The sequence below is a fragment of the Zalophus californianus genome, chromosome 8 (assembly GCF_009762305.2).
Source record: "Zalophus californianus isolate mZalCal1 chromosome 8, mZalCal1.pri.v2, whole genome shotgun sequence".
Taxonomy (NCBI): Eukaryota; Metazoa; Chordata; class Mammalia; order Carnivora; family Otariidae; genus Zalophus; species Zalophus californianus.
This window is the reverse complement of record NC_045602.1, coordinates 44,287,263-44,307,056: the sequence shown is the minus strand read 5'-3', so window position 1 is coordinate 44,307,056 and position 19,794 is coordinate 44,287,263. Positions and strand designations below refer to the sequence as shown.

Below are 19,794 nucleotides of genomic sequence, written 5' to 3'. Positions count from 1 at the left end.
ATTACCCCCTCAGAGGATCCCCAAAATAATACCTTCTGTCTCCAGTTATTCTGATAACGTCTAATTCTAACTCCAACTGTTAAAATGGAGGCGTAATAATTGTTTGTGATTGGTGGGACAGTGGGGGAGTATAATGTATTCCACCACTGGAGTCGGCCACAATTCCATCCCACTTTTGATATTTTATTCTCTTTCTAGATTTTTTCAAATGTTTTCATTCTTACTTTTTATTTTATATTAACACTTACTAGACTGGTTCTTTCTCTAAAGCTGTCCATTTTCTCTTCTCTTTCCTTGGTACTGAAGTTTGTGCAAAGAACACACTCACGAGAGTGTGTTGGCTGACTACACCACCACAGTTGAGAGATCCAGATGCATACAGATATCCTAGTTTGGCCCTGGTGAGCTAGTCAAGGATACAATAGTGAATCTTTCTCCTTGCTCAGTGGTGATGCTCCTACTCAAGCAGTCCTGGAAGGATTCTGTGCTCAGGTTTCTGAAAGGTCCCTAGTGATCAAACCTAGAATGCCCACTAATAACTTGGTTAATGACTCATGAAACTAATAAAATTATTGAACTAATATGAAATGATGGGCAGAAAGAGACTTAGAAATTGAAATATGGTACTGCTCATCGGGTCCCTGCAATAGTGAATGGCAAGGGAGTTCTTTTCTACATTCCATTCTTTCATTTCTCATCCTTCTCCCACTTGGATAGATTAGCTGTGCCAGAAGCATGATAAGGGCCTAAGATGTAAAGAAGAAGGAAGAGCTGGTCTCTTTCTAAAAGCGACTCCTAATGTAAAACAGTTGACATACAGAAATGTCAAACAATTTTAATATATTATACTAAGTACTATAACAGTACATACATAATCAGGATGCTATAAAATTATAGAGAACTGACAACTTTGTGAATTAAGGAACGTTTAACAATAGCAGTTAATTCTAAATGAGATACCAGAGATTGAGGAGGAATTCACCTGGGCCAAAGAAAAAGAGGTATATTTAAGTATGAGAATAAACTCATCATGGACATGTTGGTATGACATGGCATGTTTCCATGTCACCTTTGAAGACATTAAGTCAGTCTAATTGGAACATTTGAATATATGTAGGAATAGGTGGAGAGGCATAGATAAAAATCATAGGCAGGTATCTGATGTTCGTGTTTGTATCTTGTAAAGATTTTAGAGTCCCTCTATATTAAAGGGAATCATTGGAGTGTTTAAAGTTAGATGTGGACCTTTTAGGTGTTTACTCAGGGGCAGCAGAGTGGGTTGGCCATTCACGTCCACTACCTCTAGTTAACCTTAGATTTTGCTCTTATAGTTGTCAGCAGTCCTATTTGCATCTTTAGTGAGACTTCTTGTTTGTTTTATGGATTTACCCTGTGCTCTGAAACGTCACTTCTGATGTCTCTCTGGAGGATTAAGTCTAGATCTTCTTCACCTCTGTTTTAGGATCTCAGTAGACACTAGAATGAGGCGACCTTGATTTTTATATGCGTGCTGAACTCTGATTTCATTACTCTTGGAATGTCATCATTCTGTGGCCTAGTGTGTACTCTGCGTACAAAAGTATAACAAGAACTTACAAGTTTATTTCCAAATTTGATCACCCTTTCAGGAGATAAGCTATTAAGAGCAATTCAGTATTTCTGATAAATAACAGTAAAGTGGTGTCTACATTTTTGGATGTAATTCAGAAACTAGAAAGAAACTTCTATTTATATAATCCTATATCAAAAACTCTGTTAATATATAATGTGTGAATCACAAAGGCAATGCTGTGTTCTGTCCTAATTAGTGGGAAGCAGAAGCAGCATCATATTTGAAGTATATGAATATATATATATTTTTTTCAGATTTTTCTATCTCAGTATTACTTTTGGGATATTTAATTTTTCAGACATTACCAGAGGCGTTAGAAGAATTCATAGCTTAACATCTTAAGTTCTGTCAAGATGGATCATTGTTCTATGAACTTTTTTCTGTCTTATCACTTTAGAAACAAAACAGTATAAAACTAAAACAAGAAAGAGGGCAGCAGCATGGAGAGCAAAGGTATATTGGTTAAAGAGTGGTAGCAGTTGACCAAGCCATAATAAATAAGTATTGAATGTGCTTAAGAGCAGAGCACGGAGAAAGATTTTCTTGAGGGTCAGACCCAGAAAAACACTGACTTGAGGTAAGAGAAATGAATGTCTTCTCAGTTAAAGTAAATAAAATTGAATTAGTTCAAGTTGTGGGTTTTATCAGATTGAGGAATCTAATAAGATCATTGGAATATTAAGGATAAATTGAACTCTGAGCCCCTACTTGTAAATTGAGGATTCTGTACCTCCTCTCCCACCATTTTTTCTTCCTTAGAAGGTTGATGTTATGTTCTGTTCCAATCTTTTTATTAAAGAACTTTGTTTTTTCTGCCTCTTCTGACAATGCCACATCCACAACAGTGTTGTTCACACCAACATGCCACCCCTTCAGTCTTCCTAGAGAGATTCTGTACTCCGTGTTAGAGCAAACAGAATGCCTTTCTCCAAACTTGGGGTTTCAGAGCAGTCCTAGGCATGTTTCGGGCCCCAGAGCATCCCTTATGAAAGTGGTCCCTTTTTAGGTTTTAGCTTTCCTCTCTCTTCCTTGGGCACAGAATCAAACCTGGAGGCTGGTGAAGAAAGATAACATGTCACCTCCTGCTTTTTCCTCCTCCTCAGCTCTTCTTCAGAACAATCTTGCACAAACAGAATAAAGCCACACAACAACACTGATCACCCTTTTATATTCCATCAAAGTTCTTTATGAAAATAGAGGTGTGTGCCCAAGAGCCAGCGTCCAGTGGGTGGGTACTACCTAACTCAACCTTTTTTTTAAAGATTGATTGATTGATTGATTGATTGATTGATTGATTTGAGAGAGAGATGGGGGTGAGGGGAGGGGGAAGAGGAAGAGAGAGAATCCCAAGCAGACTCCCCACTGAGCGTGGAACCTGAAGGGGGGCTTGATCTCACAACCCTGAGATCATGACCTGAGCTGAAATCAAGAGCGGGATGCTCAACCAACTGAGCTTCCCAGGCACCCCTACCTAACTCAACTCTGCAGTGGGCAGTTATTAATTAAGGTTGAATATTAGGCATTTGATCACAGTCACAATTTCTGAGGGACTTACATAATACTGTTGATTGAAGTGGTTTCTTTTACATTCTGGTCCAAGAGCTAGAACTTTATTTTTTCAGAGCCTTATTCTGTAAAAAGTACAGTCTTGAGGATAATGTGTTGATCTTTTTTAAAATATTTGAATCATGAGAAGATTCAAAGTAAAAAGGAACAGAGACTAATATAACTGAGACCCTGCTTCTACCCTGAGGTGTAAAAAATATTAACATTTTGCAATATCTGATTCACATTATTATTTTCTTAAGAATTAAGATATACTTGAAGCCTCCTTAAGACCTCTACCTCATCCCATGTCCCTCCATCCCCCTCAAAGGCAACCACTGTACTTAAGGTGGTATACATACTTTCAGAACATGTGTAGTAAAATGTATATATGTTGAAATTATGCATAGTATGCTTTTATGAATTTTTAAATTTCTCACAAATGATATCTCTTTTCAGTTTGCTTCTACTGGTCAACACTTTGACCTTAGAACTTACTCACTTGACTACATTGGCTGTCTCCTGAGTTACATCCCGAAGTCCATTTTGTTCCATCCTGATGTACTGCCCATGAACCTGGAGTGAACAGCTCCCTGTGTCTCCCCAGCGTCCCACTTAGTGGACTCAACAGTCCTGGGATAGTGCCAGTCGGAAGGGATGCCTTAAAGCTGTTACTTTTATTCCTAGATTTAATATAACTCTTCTTATTAACTCTTGGAATATTCAACCTATTAAGAAACAACTATAACCACAGAGACAAAAAGATGTTCCTATGACTCCAATGTACTCAGCCATCCTAATCATTGCCTCTTTAGAATTCAATATTTGGCTATACCGTAGAAAATGTCTCAACTCACTGGTTGGGACTGGAAGGCTTCACTTTCTTAGATTTTTGTCAAAGTGTTTGCCAGAATGATGTGTGTCCATTTGACTTTCATCTACAGTAGAAGGGTTCCCTTCTTTCCCCATGCTCAGTAAGATCGGTGTTATTAAGCTTTAGTTTGCCCATTCGAAGAGTATGAAATGATCTCTCATTGTTTACACTGTAAGTTTTCCAATTATTAGTGAAGTGTCATGTATTTGTCAATAATATGGGATTTAGTATTTTGTGAATTACCTGTTCTAATCTTTGGTCTATTTTTTTATATTTTGCCAGTTCATTTGTAGGAGTCGTTATTTTATGTACATGTAAAACTAATTTTCAGTGAAACAATACGGAAAAAACTTCAGGCAGCTAACTGCTACTAATGGTACCACACAAATCTGTAAAATTGTTGATGGTCATGATGGCAGCTTAGGCATCAAATAGAATGAAATTAATATTCAGAATTTTCAGTTTAGGAAGGGAAGGGAATTTGTAATTTCATTTAAGAAAGATACTCATGGGAAAATGCCAAATACATATAACAATATTTTCATGCCTAGGGAGGTCAATTTCAATGGTCTAGATTATTTACTCATGTAAAACAGTTTATTCCCAACACAAATGGATAGCTGGAATGGCCTTAGTTTAATGTGGTAGTTTTTAGAAGTATATTTTTGTTTGATTTTTGCAGCAGTACAACTCAATGTCCACCAAATTCCTTTTATGTAAAAGTATTTCAAAGGCACAAATGAAAAATTCAAATGGTATAGAGAACCAGTCCTAGTAATTCACTCACAGAAGGAAATTCACCCCATGCATGCTTTGGTTTTGATCATTTCTATTGAAAGAACATTTTCCTGTAACCCTCCTCTTTTTTTTTTTTTAATATACTTTTAAACGCTGGACTTTTCCTAGTAGAAATACATTTTTCTAGGAAGGTTTTATCTTGAATACTTTGACCCTAGAAAGTAAAGTAATTTAGCAGAGTTTCTCTCACTAGGGATTAAAATGGATGTTAAAGTATCCACAGAGGATGAAAATGAGTAAAAAGATGAATCAGGCATGAAAGTTCACAAGTGGAAAATAGATGAATGATGTTTCTATTTTATTGTCCTTGTAAATAAAATGAATTGTGCTTTTGGCTTTCATTTGCCACAAGAATTGATTGTTACAAGATAAAACCTGAGAAAATTGAATTATAATTTTCGAGAATCAGTGAATCAGCAGCATCTTTTAAGTAGCCACTGGAAGTGTTCCAGACATTCCACTGAATTTACTTTCCGCAAACCTCCACTATGTATATAGGTGTCTTAATGTTTAAAGAAAGAGGTGCTAACATTTTAGGAATTTATATATGTATCTTCTTTCACATCAAAATGGTCCTGGTAAAATGAAACAAAACCGAATTCAACTTTGAGCCTTCTGGTCTCTAACCCTAGGCTTAGTGCTGGAGTGCCCTGGGATTCCCTCTCCTCTCTTGTAAGGTCCTTCTGCGAGCCTCCCTCTACTGCCATCCCCCTACCTCCAGTCTCAAGTTCTATCTCAACAAAAGTGGAATACGTTGGATCACTTCATTCACATGTTACTATGAAGTCCTACAGGTTAAGATCTATTACTCATCACCTATGACTTTAGCATATGATATTAGTTAAATATTTACCAAGACTTTTTGAGAGCCAAATACCGTCCAATAAATGTGTATGCATTATTTCATTGAAACTTAAGATTTTATAGATTTCTTTTATAGACAAAGAAGCAGGTTTAGAAGGAGTTAAGAAAACTTGGCTAAGGTTTCATAGCTAGTAACCAGCATAAATGAAATTCAACTCAGTTTATAATAACACAGAATATGTACGCATATACACTATACCACACAATCCTGAGCAGGTTTCAAAACTTGCCGTTGCATAACATCACCACTCGTGGAGTAATGGTTTACTTCCTCTCCTGAAAGTAAGTGGTACAAAGACCACTGAATTGGGTCCACCCCAAACTGGGCAGGTAGGCACAGAGCTCCACTGAGCTGTTAGAATATATGGAGCATGCCACCTTGCCCAAGGGCTGGAACAGGGAGCATGAGAGAAAGTTCGCCTAATACATTGTTTCTCACTTTGTTTAATGCAGTGATGCCACGCTTTGCCGAGCAAGTAGAGGTTGCTATTGAAGCCTTGAGTGCCAACGTCCCTCAACCATTTGAAGAGAATGAGTTCATTGATGCCTCTCGCCTAGTGTATGATGGTGTTCGAGACATCAGAAAAGCTGTGCTGATGATCAGGGTATGTAAGGCCTCTCTAGTTTGGAGCTGATCAGAGCTTCTGGTGTGGACTCCAGAGAATTTACTTTTGTTGTTTTAATTACTTAGTTTAACTTGTTAAGCTGTTTGGCTCCTCATTTAGTCAGACAAGGGGAACCATTTAGTCAGACAAAAGGGACAAGTGATCCCAACAAGCCTAGATTCACACTGAATAACCCGAAGAGTGATACTCTGCCTATTTCTTGCATGCATTGTTGTCGAATTTTGATACTAACTTTCAGGGGCCCCTGCTATTATCCATGTGCTTCTCTGGCTAACATGTTCCCATCAGGATCAGAAAGCCATGGGATGGAAAAAAAGGAAGAGAACCCAGCGTAGTAGTAGCAGCAGCAGCAGCAGCAGCAAAAGTAGTAAAAATAATAATAATCATCTGATACAGTCACATTATCTTTATAACAAACAATTACAATCTTGTAAATAAGGCTGTATAACTTTGTAGCAAACCTCTTCCCATCACTCACCCTACTATCTTCCCATGCTCAGTCTTCTGTTGTCAGCTGTGAGTCTTCCAAACGATTGTCCAAGTGATTATATAGAGACATACACTAGAAAACATATAGTAGGTTTTAAAACTCAACATAAGTATCATTTACACCTTGCTTTGTTCACCCACAATATACCTTCATTTATTTACACTAAGACACATATCTTCCCTAGTTCCATTTAACTGCTACATAATATTTCATTGTAAGACGAGATTTTGTTTTCTCCTTACCTTACCAACAATTTGGCATGGTTTTCAAATAATTTTCTTACCCATAGAACTCTTTCTTAAAATAAACTTAAATATTCAGAAGTATAATTGATGACACAAATACATTTGTGGCTATTACAGCTGAAGCAGAGATGGCCCTTCTGCAGTGACAATCATAAGAACATGAGAATATGTTGTCTGATAGCAATATACTGTGAGCCACAATTGTAATTTCAAATTTTCTAGTAGACATATTGGAAAAAAAAACAGTTGAAATTAATTTTAATAATATAGCTCACTTAAATGTATCCAAAATGTTACCATTTTTGACATGTGGCATTAGCTACATTTGAAGTTCTCAATAATTCATTGTAGCTCATGTCTACCATATTGGATGAGATAGCACTGGAGTGCATCCCCACCTTCATCCTCTACAGTTGTCTCTGAGGCTGCTCAATAAAACCACAAGGTATCTGCTGACTGCGTTCTGAAAAACTTTCTCTCAGGGTGATCATTGAACATCTAAACTAATATACCCTCAAACACTGCAAGACAATAATAACCAAATAATATCTGTGGTATTTTGTTCTCTTTGGACAATATATAACTAGTACTTTGAGTATTTCATGTATGGAATTAATTCTCCTCTGAATCTTGTTATCTTTGAGGTCATTAAATTCATGAGTGATCCTCTTCAGCTGTGGTATCCAGAGTGCAACATGGTGCTTCCATGGTGATCTGAGCAGGTGGAGTAGTAGAGTAACACCAGGAAGAGTCTCTCTTCTCTCTTTGTTGGCATCCATGCTTCCCCTGAAACATTATCAAATGCCTTCACTTGGGAGCACAAAAAGCATCTTCAAATTTTCTTGTCTTTAAATTCGGCTTGATTGTTTTCTCGATACATATCTCTGTCTTTCATAATAATTTCATGATCAATTCAAAGTGTTCACATCATTGTATAAGTTATATCAGATGATTGTCCTTATACTTAATGTGGTGTTCATAGTTGGAATTTGGAGGCTATCAGATGTATTTCCTGTTCTAGCTTGCCCATTTTAGATCTGTCAAACTCTTACCACCTTGCAAGACTTGGCTGAAACCTTCAAATTTTCTCCATCAAAAATATTGACCATCTCCTTTAACTATGTATAACTGTTTCTGCTTATGATAGTATTTATTACATTATTCCCTTTTATGTCTATTACCTTCTTAAACTGTGAAATTTTGGAAAGCAAAGGCTGTGTTTTTATTTTCCCTTCACTGTGGTGCATGGTCTGGCACAGTGGTTAATGGTGTGTGTGTGTGTGTGTGTGTGTGTGTGTGTGTGTGTGGGTGTGGGTGTGGGTGTGGGTGTGGGTGGTGGTGGTGGTGGTGGAAACAGATACCCGGGGAGATAGGGAAGGTGACAGAAAAGGGATGAGAATTGGAGAAGAAGGAAAAGATAGGTAGTCAGGCTTTTAAACCTGTAACAAATTAGATCATTTTTTCCCATTACATACTAACTTGTGAAATAGGTAATAGACCATGAGAGTTATGTTTTCAAAGCATTTGACACTAGATTCCACTATAATCCTCAAGACATATTCCGTCTTTTGCCATTTTTCTGCTTTGTTAGCCTTCACATTTTTGTGACAACCATTCATCTGGGAGGCTGAGGAGGTTTATAGCCATCATTCATTTATTCATTCATGAGCTGTAAAAAAACATAATTTTAGATAAAATGCCATATCTTTGTTGCATGAAGTGTCATTCCTACATCTCGACATTTCAAGTCATTTGATCAGATGGATTTCACACCATGTAAAACTTAAGAGAGAAATGTATAGTATGTACAAATTGTTATTTTTAAAATCCTTCTTCAACCCCCACATGGCTTCATTTTGTACTTAATTTCTTGCTTTGCTTTTTGAATATAATGATTAAATCTACTTAAAAAAAATCCATTGCGCTAGTTCTAAAGAAAGACAGTGAGACAAGTAGAACTGTTTCTTTCCTAGCAAACCTGGCCATGCCTCCTTCCCTCCAAAGTGTCGATTATACTTCGTAAAAATAAGAAATCTTTTTCTCTGAAAAAATAAATGCAGAACAGACCCTGAAGGGTTAAGTTTTCCATCACCTTGCTTGCAGTGATCAACACATATTTAATGTGATGTTGGTATCCAGGCACTCCAGGGCAGCTCCAGGCAACCCTCTGAAGTAGACAAAACTATCTTTTCTGTATCCTAACCTCACCTTTCAGAACCCCACTTCTCCCTTGAACAGGTCTGCTCTTCCCCCCTGCCGTGAGACTATTTCTTTTGTTCGCTTCTTGCTGAGACTTTTCCTTGGTGACCTATCAGCTACGAAGGAATTTACAAATTACCCGAGCGTGGTAATTTAAAAAGCAAACAGACCAATCTGGCACACCACCATACCGTTGATTCTCATTATTTGCAGTAGTTATATCCTATAACGTTGCTGTGAACATTGAGTTAGAGAATACTGAAACACTGTTCCTAGGGGAACATCCTAGGTTCCTATGAGCCTCTGGTTACATTCATTCATTGATCAATATTTAACTGTGTTTTATGCATGTTTTTGTTTAAAGTCACATTATTTTGTATATATTGTTGACTCATTAACACTGAACTCACACCAGCCTCACCATAACACATTCCTGAAGGAAACTCATCTAACACGGGCCTTTTCTCTGTAAAGGCACATCACAACTTTCTTACACTTAGGACCACTAAACAACACTTCAGCACTGCACTTGGAAGCCATTGTAAACAGAGAAATCACCAACAAAACGCACAAAAATGCAAAATATGTGGCACTAAATGAATGCAAAAAGGTTATTTACAGTATAAGAGCTAAAACAAAAAGGCGGAACTTTGTGTCGTTTGACCTCAGCTGGAAAAACGCACAGGTTAGGTGACTCACATTTTTTGCCACATTGTACATATCTGTGAAAAACTACACAAGCATTGCTTTGGGGATTACAAAGAAGCTTTTGGTGCATAGGCAAACTCACAAGTGAGGTGTCTGCAAGTAATGAGGGCGAAGTGTACATTTAAGACACAGAGTTAGACATTTAATATTGGAAATTAAGATAACTGGGTAGGGTAGAAGGAGGTAATATCTTGGTGTTAGGATATCTATATTCAAAAAAACAAAAAACAAAACAAAACACAGTAGTTTCTTCTCATAAGAATAACCCTGGAAAAAATCTATTATATCTATATTCTTTTATAATATAATTGGAACCCATTAATTTGGTTGCACATGATACTTTTGAAAGCAGGTCGTGGAAAACAGTTAAGGCCTGATAAAAGTCTAAAGTTTAACTTCATAAATCCCGAACTGTGCCTGAAAGGGCCCTTGGAGCATTGCAAGATGTTTTTTAAAATTTCAAGGGAGACATACAGATGTCTCTCAGATATTATGTGAAATAATAGCCGACAGCAGCTCAAAGTTTAAACAGTAGGTTGGTATATTCCTTTTAATAACATTCTATATTTGTGAAGCTGGGTTTTTGGTGGTTGCCATGATAAAAAGAAAGCTTTGGTTATATTCCGAGATTTGAGAAGTCATGCAGTGCACAACAGGCACCAGGAACTAGGTTGTTAAGTTTAATCAACTTATCCATTTTTGTGACCTAACTGCTTAATCAACACAACTGTTTGGTTTGTGGCTGTTTTGTTTGCTTTTTGTTTTGTTTTGTTTTTAGCCAAGGGGCACCTTGAAAAAATTACTGAGGCTCAGTGAGAGTATTTGAAACAATAGAGTTTGGGAACCTATGGCTTAAGTATTTTTTGGTCTTTGGCATGCTTGTTTTCATCTCTTTGCTTCAGTTTCCATATCTGCAAATGAGGACAGATATTGCCTTTGCTGTAAAGCACTAGCCTAGACCTGGCATTTAGTAGGTTCCAAAGAAATATTTTTCTTTTCTCATCCTGCTGGGATGAAGTTTCTTATTGCAATCAATTAATGAAATACAATTTGTTAAATAAATTAACAATATTATTAAAACTGCAGGTACTAGAGTTACTCATCAGAGCTAGAAAATGAGGAGTTGAAAAGACTTTTATGACAAAACTGATTTTCCTATTACAGACTGCTATTATCCAGTTAATTAACATGGTCCTGTAAGGTTCCCTGTTTTGTTTTCCTAACTCAAGTAATTAGAAATAATTTCATATGAATTTTCAGAAAAATTCAGTAATTTAGTTTTGGTCATTCATTTATTAGGCATTTGTTGAATGCTTACTAGATGCCCCACACGGTTGGAGGGGCCCTGAATGGAGAGGTAAACAAAATAGAAGTCCCTCTCTTCAAGAAATTTATATTCCCCTGGTGGGAGACAGTTTTATGAAGGGTGGTCAATGATTAGATGGCATTTGAGAAGAGAGTTGGAGAAGGAGGAGGAAACAAGCCATAAAAATATTAGGGAAAATGCTCCAGGCCCGGGGGAATGGCAGGTGCAGTCTAAGGATCACTCTGAATGAGATGGGAGCCCTTGATGTGTGCTGAGCTGACTTTGCTCATACAAGGATCATCACCCTGGCTCTGCTGGAGAGAGTAGAATGGATGGAGAAAAAATAGAAGGAAGGAGATCAATCAGGAGGCTTCCAGAAGAATCCAGGATAGAGATGCCAGTAGCCAATCAGTCCTGACTTAGGGGATTTTCTTCTACATTGGGAAAGTGTAATCCCAGCGGTATAGCTTTCTGTCTGGGAAATCCTTCTTCTTGCATCACCCAAACCCTCCTGTTGCCTCTCCATGTCTTCATCTTTCTACTCCCAGTTAAGCTCTCCTACACATTGGAGCCTCTCTTTTAAATTGTCAGTAATATATTTTTCATGTGTCCTGGTGAAACAACTCTAAATCCTACAGTCCTTTCTCATTTTGCTCCCCTCCAGAAACTGTTGTAGAGAAGATTGAGCATTTGATTGGCAGCCAGGCTCGTAGACTGATGCTGTTCTGTAACTGACAGGGGGTGTGACCCTGGACAAGCACATGATTTTCTTGGGCCTCTGTAATAGGCACACACTAATCTCATAGAGGAGGAGATTTTAGAGGCCAAATACTTTAATTGTGCCATTTTACAAATAAAACCCACTTTTGCAGCCTAACAGATAATAGACCCAGGGAACCAAGAGTAGACCCAACGTAGTTTTTGATGGTTGTAAAAAGGCCTTCCCTGGGAGCACAGAAAGGCAGAATTGAGGCTTGACCCCCCAGTTTCCGGCTTCCAATCCAGTGAATTATACGTTTTGGTGATTCTTTTTACTCTATAAACACTACCTAATGATACAGGTCTTATTATCTTTGGGCCCATTTGCAGACCTTCACTATTTTCCCATGTCTCCTTTAATGTACAGAGGTCCTTGACCAACCAGAACCTAACACTGCTACTTGTTAAAATGAATAAATCAAAAAATAACAGCATGAGAAGTAGGCACATTTACATGCAATTAGCAAACTGCACATGCACAGAACTGTTTATATGGCTTGGATGGGTTTACTGCATGATTAAGGCACAAGAAAGTATTTTAAGCTCATCCATTCGCCTGGTGTTACTTGTGATGGTCAAAAGCGTAGGCTCTGGAACGCCCTCAACTTGCTAGGTGTAACACCCTGGAAAACTGACTTAACAACTCTGAGCCTATTTATACAACTGTAAAATGGGCATTAAATTTTTTGGGAGGGGAGGGGCAGAGGGAGAGAGAGAGAGAAGGTTAAGCAGGCTCCATGCCCAGCCTGGAGCTTAATGCGGGGTTCGATCCCACAACCCTGAGATCATAACCTGAGCCAAAATCAAGAGTTGGACGCTTGACTAGGCCACCCAGGCACCCTAGGCATTATATTTATTTCATTAGGTTGTTACAAGGATTAAATCCTTTAGCTGAATGCCTGGCCCATAGTGGTTGGTAAAAATTATTTCTATATTATGATTATTACAGTCGTTATTATGTATATGTTATCACTTGAGTTCAGTTTTACCATTTACAAAGCATTTTCGTATATATTTTATCCTAGAATCCTGTCTGGTAGACAGGGCAAATAGGAATTATTATCTCCATTTTATTAGTGAGGAGAGAGAGAAGCAGAAAAACTGTAAGTGACAAACAGTTTATAGGTGGCAGAGTTGGGCCAAAAACACTTAGATTCCCTGGGTCCACATCCAGGTTATTGATTTATTTATTTTTTCATTTTTAAACTTTGTTTTGGTTTCTGAGCCCTAGTCACTTGAATGAAAACTCATCATCATTAACCTTATGCTGCCGGGTTGTGTCTGTCACTGACTCATCTGCTAAACACACAGATCATTGAAATGTTTGGACACAGTACTATAGTAATATTTTCCTTTTTTCTATTGAGTGAGGTTTTTCATTTTACTTTTCTCCTTTTCAAAAACTAATGATGAAAAGCGCTTGCAATCTTGTCATCTCATCTGTCAGCAGAATTTACCAACTTGCTGTAATTGTTCTGCAGCACATTCCAGAAGAGTGAAAAATGATCAGAGATTATTGTCTCTGTCCACAATGGAAATACAACCAGTTATTGGAACCAGGTTCTGCCCACCCCACCCCTGATTTAGTTAATAAAGTGTGGGAACAAAACTTCTTTCTTCTCTCTTTCTTTTAATAATTCTGTGAAAGAAAATTGAACATCTGTAGATGACTGAGTGAATATTAATAAGGTTGATGGAGAGAGAGAAGGAAAACAAGAAGGAGACGCCAAGGCTTGGAAATTACTATGCGTAATGTGATATTGGCACGAAGACCCCATTTTATGCCTGTCTGACCAATCTCAAGCCTTCATCATAACCACACCTGATTAATTACACTGAGGTAGCCAAAGAAACCAGCAGAATAAAAGTGTGCCCTTTTGGGAATGGGCAACTGTATCATCAGTACTGCAGTGGTCTGCTTCTTGCTTTTTGAAATACAGAGCCCTGGATGGTGGTGCTCCTTATGCCAAGGGGCAGTCTGTGAGTGAACTGTCCAGCTTTCAGTCTAGTGACCATTGATCTGAGAAGTTCTCACTAATGCACTGTCTCCCCTCATGCACCATCCTCACCAACTCCACATTCATCTTCTTAGAATTAACAGAGAATGATAGTCTACAGTACATGCTGCATGATTTAGAGGGCTTTAAGCAAGGTGTAACCGATCATGCCTCAGTTTCCTTATCTGTAAAGTGGAGGAAATGGTGTCTACATCATAGGTCTGTGAAGGAAAGTCCTTAGAGAAAACCATGATTGGCACATGAAAAGCACTTAATGTATGTTATCTATTATGATCATTAAAGATATGGAGTATTTTTATTTCTGGGTTTATGGATTAATTCATGCCTTTTCTCTGACACACAATGGATAGGATCTTCATGTAACTACTCACTTTAAAGCTGTTCCATAGCTCCAGTTCTTATCTGATTTATAATGTGAAAAAGATAGACACATTTGGGTATTTGGGTCTATATTCTAATTCTGTTATTAACTAGTTTAGAGACACTGGGCATGCTGTTTCTCAGAATCTTGGTTTTCTATCTCTAAGAATAGAATGATCCTTATTTCACTGTGCTGGTTTTAGCTAAATTGATACTATGAATGAAAGAGCTGTTTAATCCTTGATGGTTGTATAGTTATTGGTAGCTTCACTTTTTAAAAGTGTCTGAATGAATTGATTTCAGAATCTTAAGTAATGATGATGGCAAACATTTTTTAAATGCCTATTATATGCCAGACACTTTACACAAAGTACATTCCTTAATCTTCACAAAAATCATAGAGGAACTTTTATCAACACCGGTTCACAGGGGAGGAAACCAGAGCCAAGAGGATTTTGCCAGTGGTCACACAGGGATTCATATTCAGGCAGTCTTGACTCTGGAATCTATAGTTGCAACCTGTACACTACACGGTTTAGTGACCACATCAGGTATTTCATCTGGACTAACCATTGGCTTGGATATGATCAATTCTTTTTGCTTATTAAGACTAGAAAAGACTGGGAATAGAGCAAAAAGGGCATTATAGACCAAGTATAGGTACAACTTTTGTTGTTGATGGTGATTTTCTATCTTAGAGTAGATTTCTATGGGTGGAAAAACACACGAATATATTTTTCTTAAAATTAGAAAGCATGTCAAGAGCTAAACAGACTTTTTATACCTACAGGAGGAAGTAATAGAGTGTATTTTTTTAAGAGATAAATCAGGGCAACTTGGTTTTTCTGACTCCATTTAGAGCCAATACCCTCCTCCATAGCCCCCTACATGTAACTGCCCACAAGATCTCTTTTCTGGGAGCTACTTAGCTTTTGCAGCCACACAATATATGGGTGCAGTTGAAGTTTATCAATTTAAAATATGCTGATTCTTCTCTTTTCCTTTGTACCTTTAGACCCCAGAAGAACTAGAGGATGATTCTGACTTTGAGCAGGAAGATTACGATGTGCGCAGCCGGACAAGTGTTCAGACTGAGGACGACCAGCTCATTGCGGGACAGAGTGCACGGGTGAGTGGACATTCAGGACTTGGGTTTCATGCACTGGGGTTGTGAACACCAAATTGGTTTGAGGGGATTTCTGATCCAGGGTCTTGGATTCCCAGAGATTTTGTAGCTCAGAAATCTGTGCTTTCATCTGTGGTTGTTCTTAGCAATTCATATTTTACACAATGGAAATAACCATCACTGCTTCTGATTTCTGTTAACTCCATTCTCTCTCCATCACTTGAAACTTAGCAGTCACATCAATGCAAACAGTTTAAGAGTCTAGTGGATTTTGTTGGGTTTAGCATCATGATGAGATGCTTCAACAGCTAGGGGACACAGGAATGCTCAGATCTTGCATTGGCACAGACACCATAGTGCCGCTTGAAGTCACCGAGCTTGTTAACACAAGAGGCAATGACAAATGGAAAATTAGAGTACTACTTTGTTAATGGCTGGGCTGTTACTGTTACATACTCTGACATAGGGTCTCTCATGAGTAAGACCACATCTTTGAAATTGGTTCAAGGACATCGAAATAGAGACAGAACTCCCCCACCCCCTCCACAATATCTACTTATGGCAAGGGCAGTAGCCCTAGATCTGTCTGCCATAGGATAGAAAAAGAAATTATCGAGACATACTAGAAATATGCCAGCTTAAGACATGGAGCAGGAAGCAACAGAAAGATCATTGCTCTGGCTGACATTTGAACACTCTGGAGCACTCCATGACACTCTCTGCCAACACAAGTGTTTCAAAAGAGGATTCTGACCAATTCTCTTAATCGTATCTCCTTGAGGCTAGTAGATGCAGGTAATCAGGAGATTAAATCTCTGGGGATTCCAAAAGGAGGTGAGATTCTCCTCCCTTTAAAGTTTCAGTTTTTATGTGGTAAAAACAGTCCCATTATAGATTGTGTTCTTATTCTAATTAGAATTACATTCTAATTCTCTGTTAAGTTTTACTTAAGAAAAAATAAGGTAGAGGATGCATGAGTTGAGACAGAGGTGGTAATTTAGAATAGTGGCTAGGAAACCCCAGAAAGCTTACACTGGTTTAGGAATTGTGAAAGAAGAGTAGGAATAGCCAGTCAGAGGTTAAAATAAAGAGGACTCAAAGAAGAATAAGCCTTATGTTGAGTCAAGAAAATCTTTGTACATAAAACCCAATTTTTCTTTCATGCTTTATGTCCTAAGAGTCTCATGCAACAGTGAAATGATTCACAAGATATAGATGGACGCTGATAGAGGAAATGTGAGGGTAAAAGCCAGAATATTAGAGATGCACCAGCTTTGATTTTAGACAGACTTGGTTTTGAATTGTAAAGAGTGGAGTGAGGACCATGCTATGCTCCATTACATGTTGCTTAATTTCTCTGAGCTTCAGTCCTATTATCTGTAAAATGTGAATAATAGACTTACTTGATAGGATTCTTTTGAGGTTTAATTACTTAATATTTGTAAAATAATGAATACAATACCTGACATACATTAAATACTCAATAAAGGATGACTAAAAATTGTCATCCCTTGGAAGAGAAATTATTTTGGATCACAGATTAGTGACAGTAGAAAAGTACACAGAAGAATATGAGACCCCCTACCCAGAAAATCTTTTGTAGACTCTAAGCCCCACCCCGAACACCCCCCCACCAGTGTTGAAAACTAAGAAATTCATAAAGCTGAGAGGCTTTTGAGCCTGTGTTGGCATAACACTAAATCAGTTCATCCATCAAGTCAATTAATCTTCAAAATTAGGTAAAACCAGCATTTTTATATCAATGACAAAGGGCAAATTTGAGTAATTCATCCAAACATTAATCAATTCAAAGTCAAATTTGATTGACTGCAACTCGGTATTGATACAGTCCAGTATCCATTGACTTGTTTTCTCAAAGACCAAGGCATATTATACTACCCTTACCGTACTTTATAATCACTATCTTGTCAAAACGGCATGATTAGTCCCACTTCTTACCAGGAAGAATGCAGTCCTGTTGTACTTCCGTTTCGTGCATCTTATGATAGATATCAAGTCAATTAAGTGGAAACAAAAGTCAGATAGCCCCTGTCTGTATCATTTATTATTTTTTTCACCCATTAGGTGAAAAGACAGTAGTCTTGTTTGAAAGGTTTTTCAGCGTGAATTATGAACATGGTCCAGGATGGTAAGAACAAAGTACCCCTATAATCCAGCACTTGCTGATTTGTCTTTGAGATCCATCATGTGGTCTGTGTGATTAACTTGCAGCAGACAGCATTAGTTGTTGAGTCAGCCTATTTTAGCCTGTAATTATATGATGACAAATCAGAGACCTAGAATTATGGCTGTAAGTTGGAAATAAGAGGGTGCATTGAATTGCTGAGATGACAGATGGTCGAACTTTTGACCAGAGAAGTACGGTAGCAGGAGGCAAAAGTTGTCTTTGACAGAAGTAGTTGCTCTTTGCAGTACCCAGTCCTTCCCTGATGTTCATGGACTTCACTTTGTGTTCTCATTCAGATAAATTCTTCCTCTCTGAAAAGGGTAAATTAATCTAATAGGAGGTTAAGGTAGAAGAAAAGCTTTTAGTATCCACTCCCAACTTTTCTCCCAAACTCTGAGATTGGAGTGTTTATTTCCTTTATGTGTCCCTACGTGCTGCTTCTCTACAGCGTTTTATGAGCAAGGGAGAGGCAGAGAATGATCATACTCTGATCCGATCAAATGTAGAAGTAATCAGACCTTATGATCCTAGACATGACATTTTATAAACTGTTTCTTCACAGGTTGATGTGGTTAAAATTGGTCAGCGACAACTCTTGGACACTTACCCTTGGTGATGGAATATATTATTTGGAGGCACACAGACCTTATTTTTAATATGGGCTTGGCCAAGCTGTGTGACTTTGGGCAACTTTCTTAACCTCTCCATGCCTTATCCGTGTATGTGTGTGTGTGTGTCTAGGCGCAGCGTTCTACCTCATAATGTCATTAAGAGAACTGCATGGTAAAATGTCTCACAAGATGTGTCACATGCTGTCAAGTTGACAAAGAAGATGATGATGATGCTTATAGCATAACGTAGTTCTTCATTACAAGGCTGGTCAAATAATTGAACCTAAAAAAGCATGGACAATTTAGTAAATCATGAAAGTTTTTACTTGACTAAATGGGGCAATTACCTCAATTTTCCCATTTACTTCGTGGTCTGAGACTGGTAAAAGTCAAAGGACCCACTCTTTAACTGCTTATATTTATTATTCTGCTTTAAAACCAAGTAAGTAGGAATGGAAACAGTGAGTTTTAGCCCTTTTAATCATTATTTATAAACATTCTTGTACTTGAAGCCTAAATGTGAGGGTCTTGCTCTAGTTTAAGGAACTAACACTTGTCAGTTTGGAAGCCCATAGACTTCAAATGTCATTTCTCTCTTTGAGATTGGAAAAATAATCATATCAAAAACTCCTGAGATTTAGATTGAAGAAAAGATTCTGGGCCAAGTGATTATTGGCTTGTTTCAGTGATTTATACTTTTATTTAGTAAGTAGAGTTTATAACTTCAATCACAAAAAAAAAAAAAAAGGCTGGCTGTTCAGAGGAAAGGCTGGGAGCCTGGGTGGGGGCACAGGAAATTCTGTGGATTCAAGTCTCTGATGCCACAATTTCAGGCCCCAGATCAGCCAGATCAATGATCTGTAGAGCTGTGCTTGACTACTGTGCATAGAAGGAGCAGAAACTCTCAGACCACCCCAGGTGATCACATCAGAGAAACAGAAAAGCTGATTTGTTCCCTTTCCTTTTGGCCATGAAAATCACTTTTCTCATGTTCACTTAGTTTGAGGGAAGGAACAATTGCATGTTACATATTTTGTATTCAACTTGATTTGAATGTAGTCAGCCTCTTTTTTTTTCTAGCTAGAATGACTTTAATGTGTTAACATTTCAAACTGCTGAGTTACATTGATAAGACCTAATTAAAACTCATGTGTTGAATTTTAATTTGATTAACTTGCAAATTTCTCAGTTTGTGATCTACTGTTTATAGATAACCTTTTTTTTTTTAATTCCAGTTTCAGAAAAGGTCAATTATGAATTTTTAAAAGCCAGGAGCATTTTAAGAATATTTAGGAAAAGACTTTGGCTCATCGATAGCTACATAAGCAGAAGCAAAAGTAATGACACTTGCACCCAAGTCACACACCATTAAGTGCATTATGCGGGTCGAGCACCCCTAGAGTCAAAATAACATCTTCTTTTGTAAATCTGCTTTGAAGGGGACATTTTTTTCCCCTTCAGAATT

General features: G+C 37.8%; 1 protein-coding gene across 9 annotated transcripts in view; it reads left to right on the top strand.

Moving 5' to 3' along the window:
• The window catches only part of CTNNA2 (catenin alpha 2), a 1,086,060-nt gene that overhangs the window by 988,729 nt on the left and 77,537 nt on the right, over positions 1 to 19,794 (top strand). For all 9 annotated transcript variants that reach the window (XM_027622203.2, XM_027622199.2, XM_027622200.2 and 6 more), the window contains 2 exons: positions 6,147 to 6,298; positions 15,420 to 15,533. In XM_027622203.2, the coding sequence (XP_027478004.1) occupies positions 6,147 to 6,298; positions 15,420 to 15,533 (266 nt within the window). The remainder of the gene's footprint in view (positions 1 to 6,146; positions 6,299 to 15,419; positions 15,534 to 19,794) is intronic.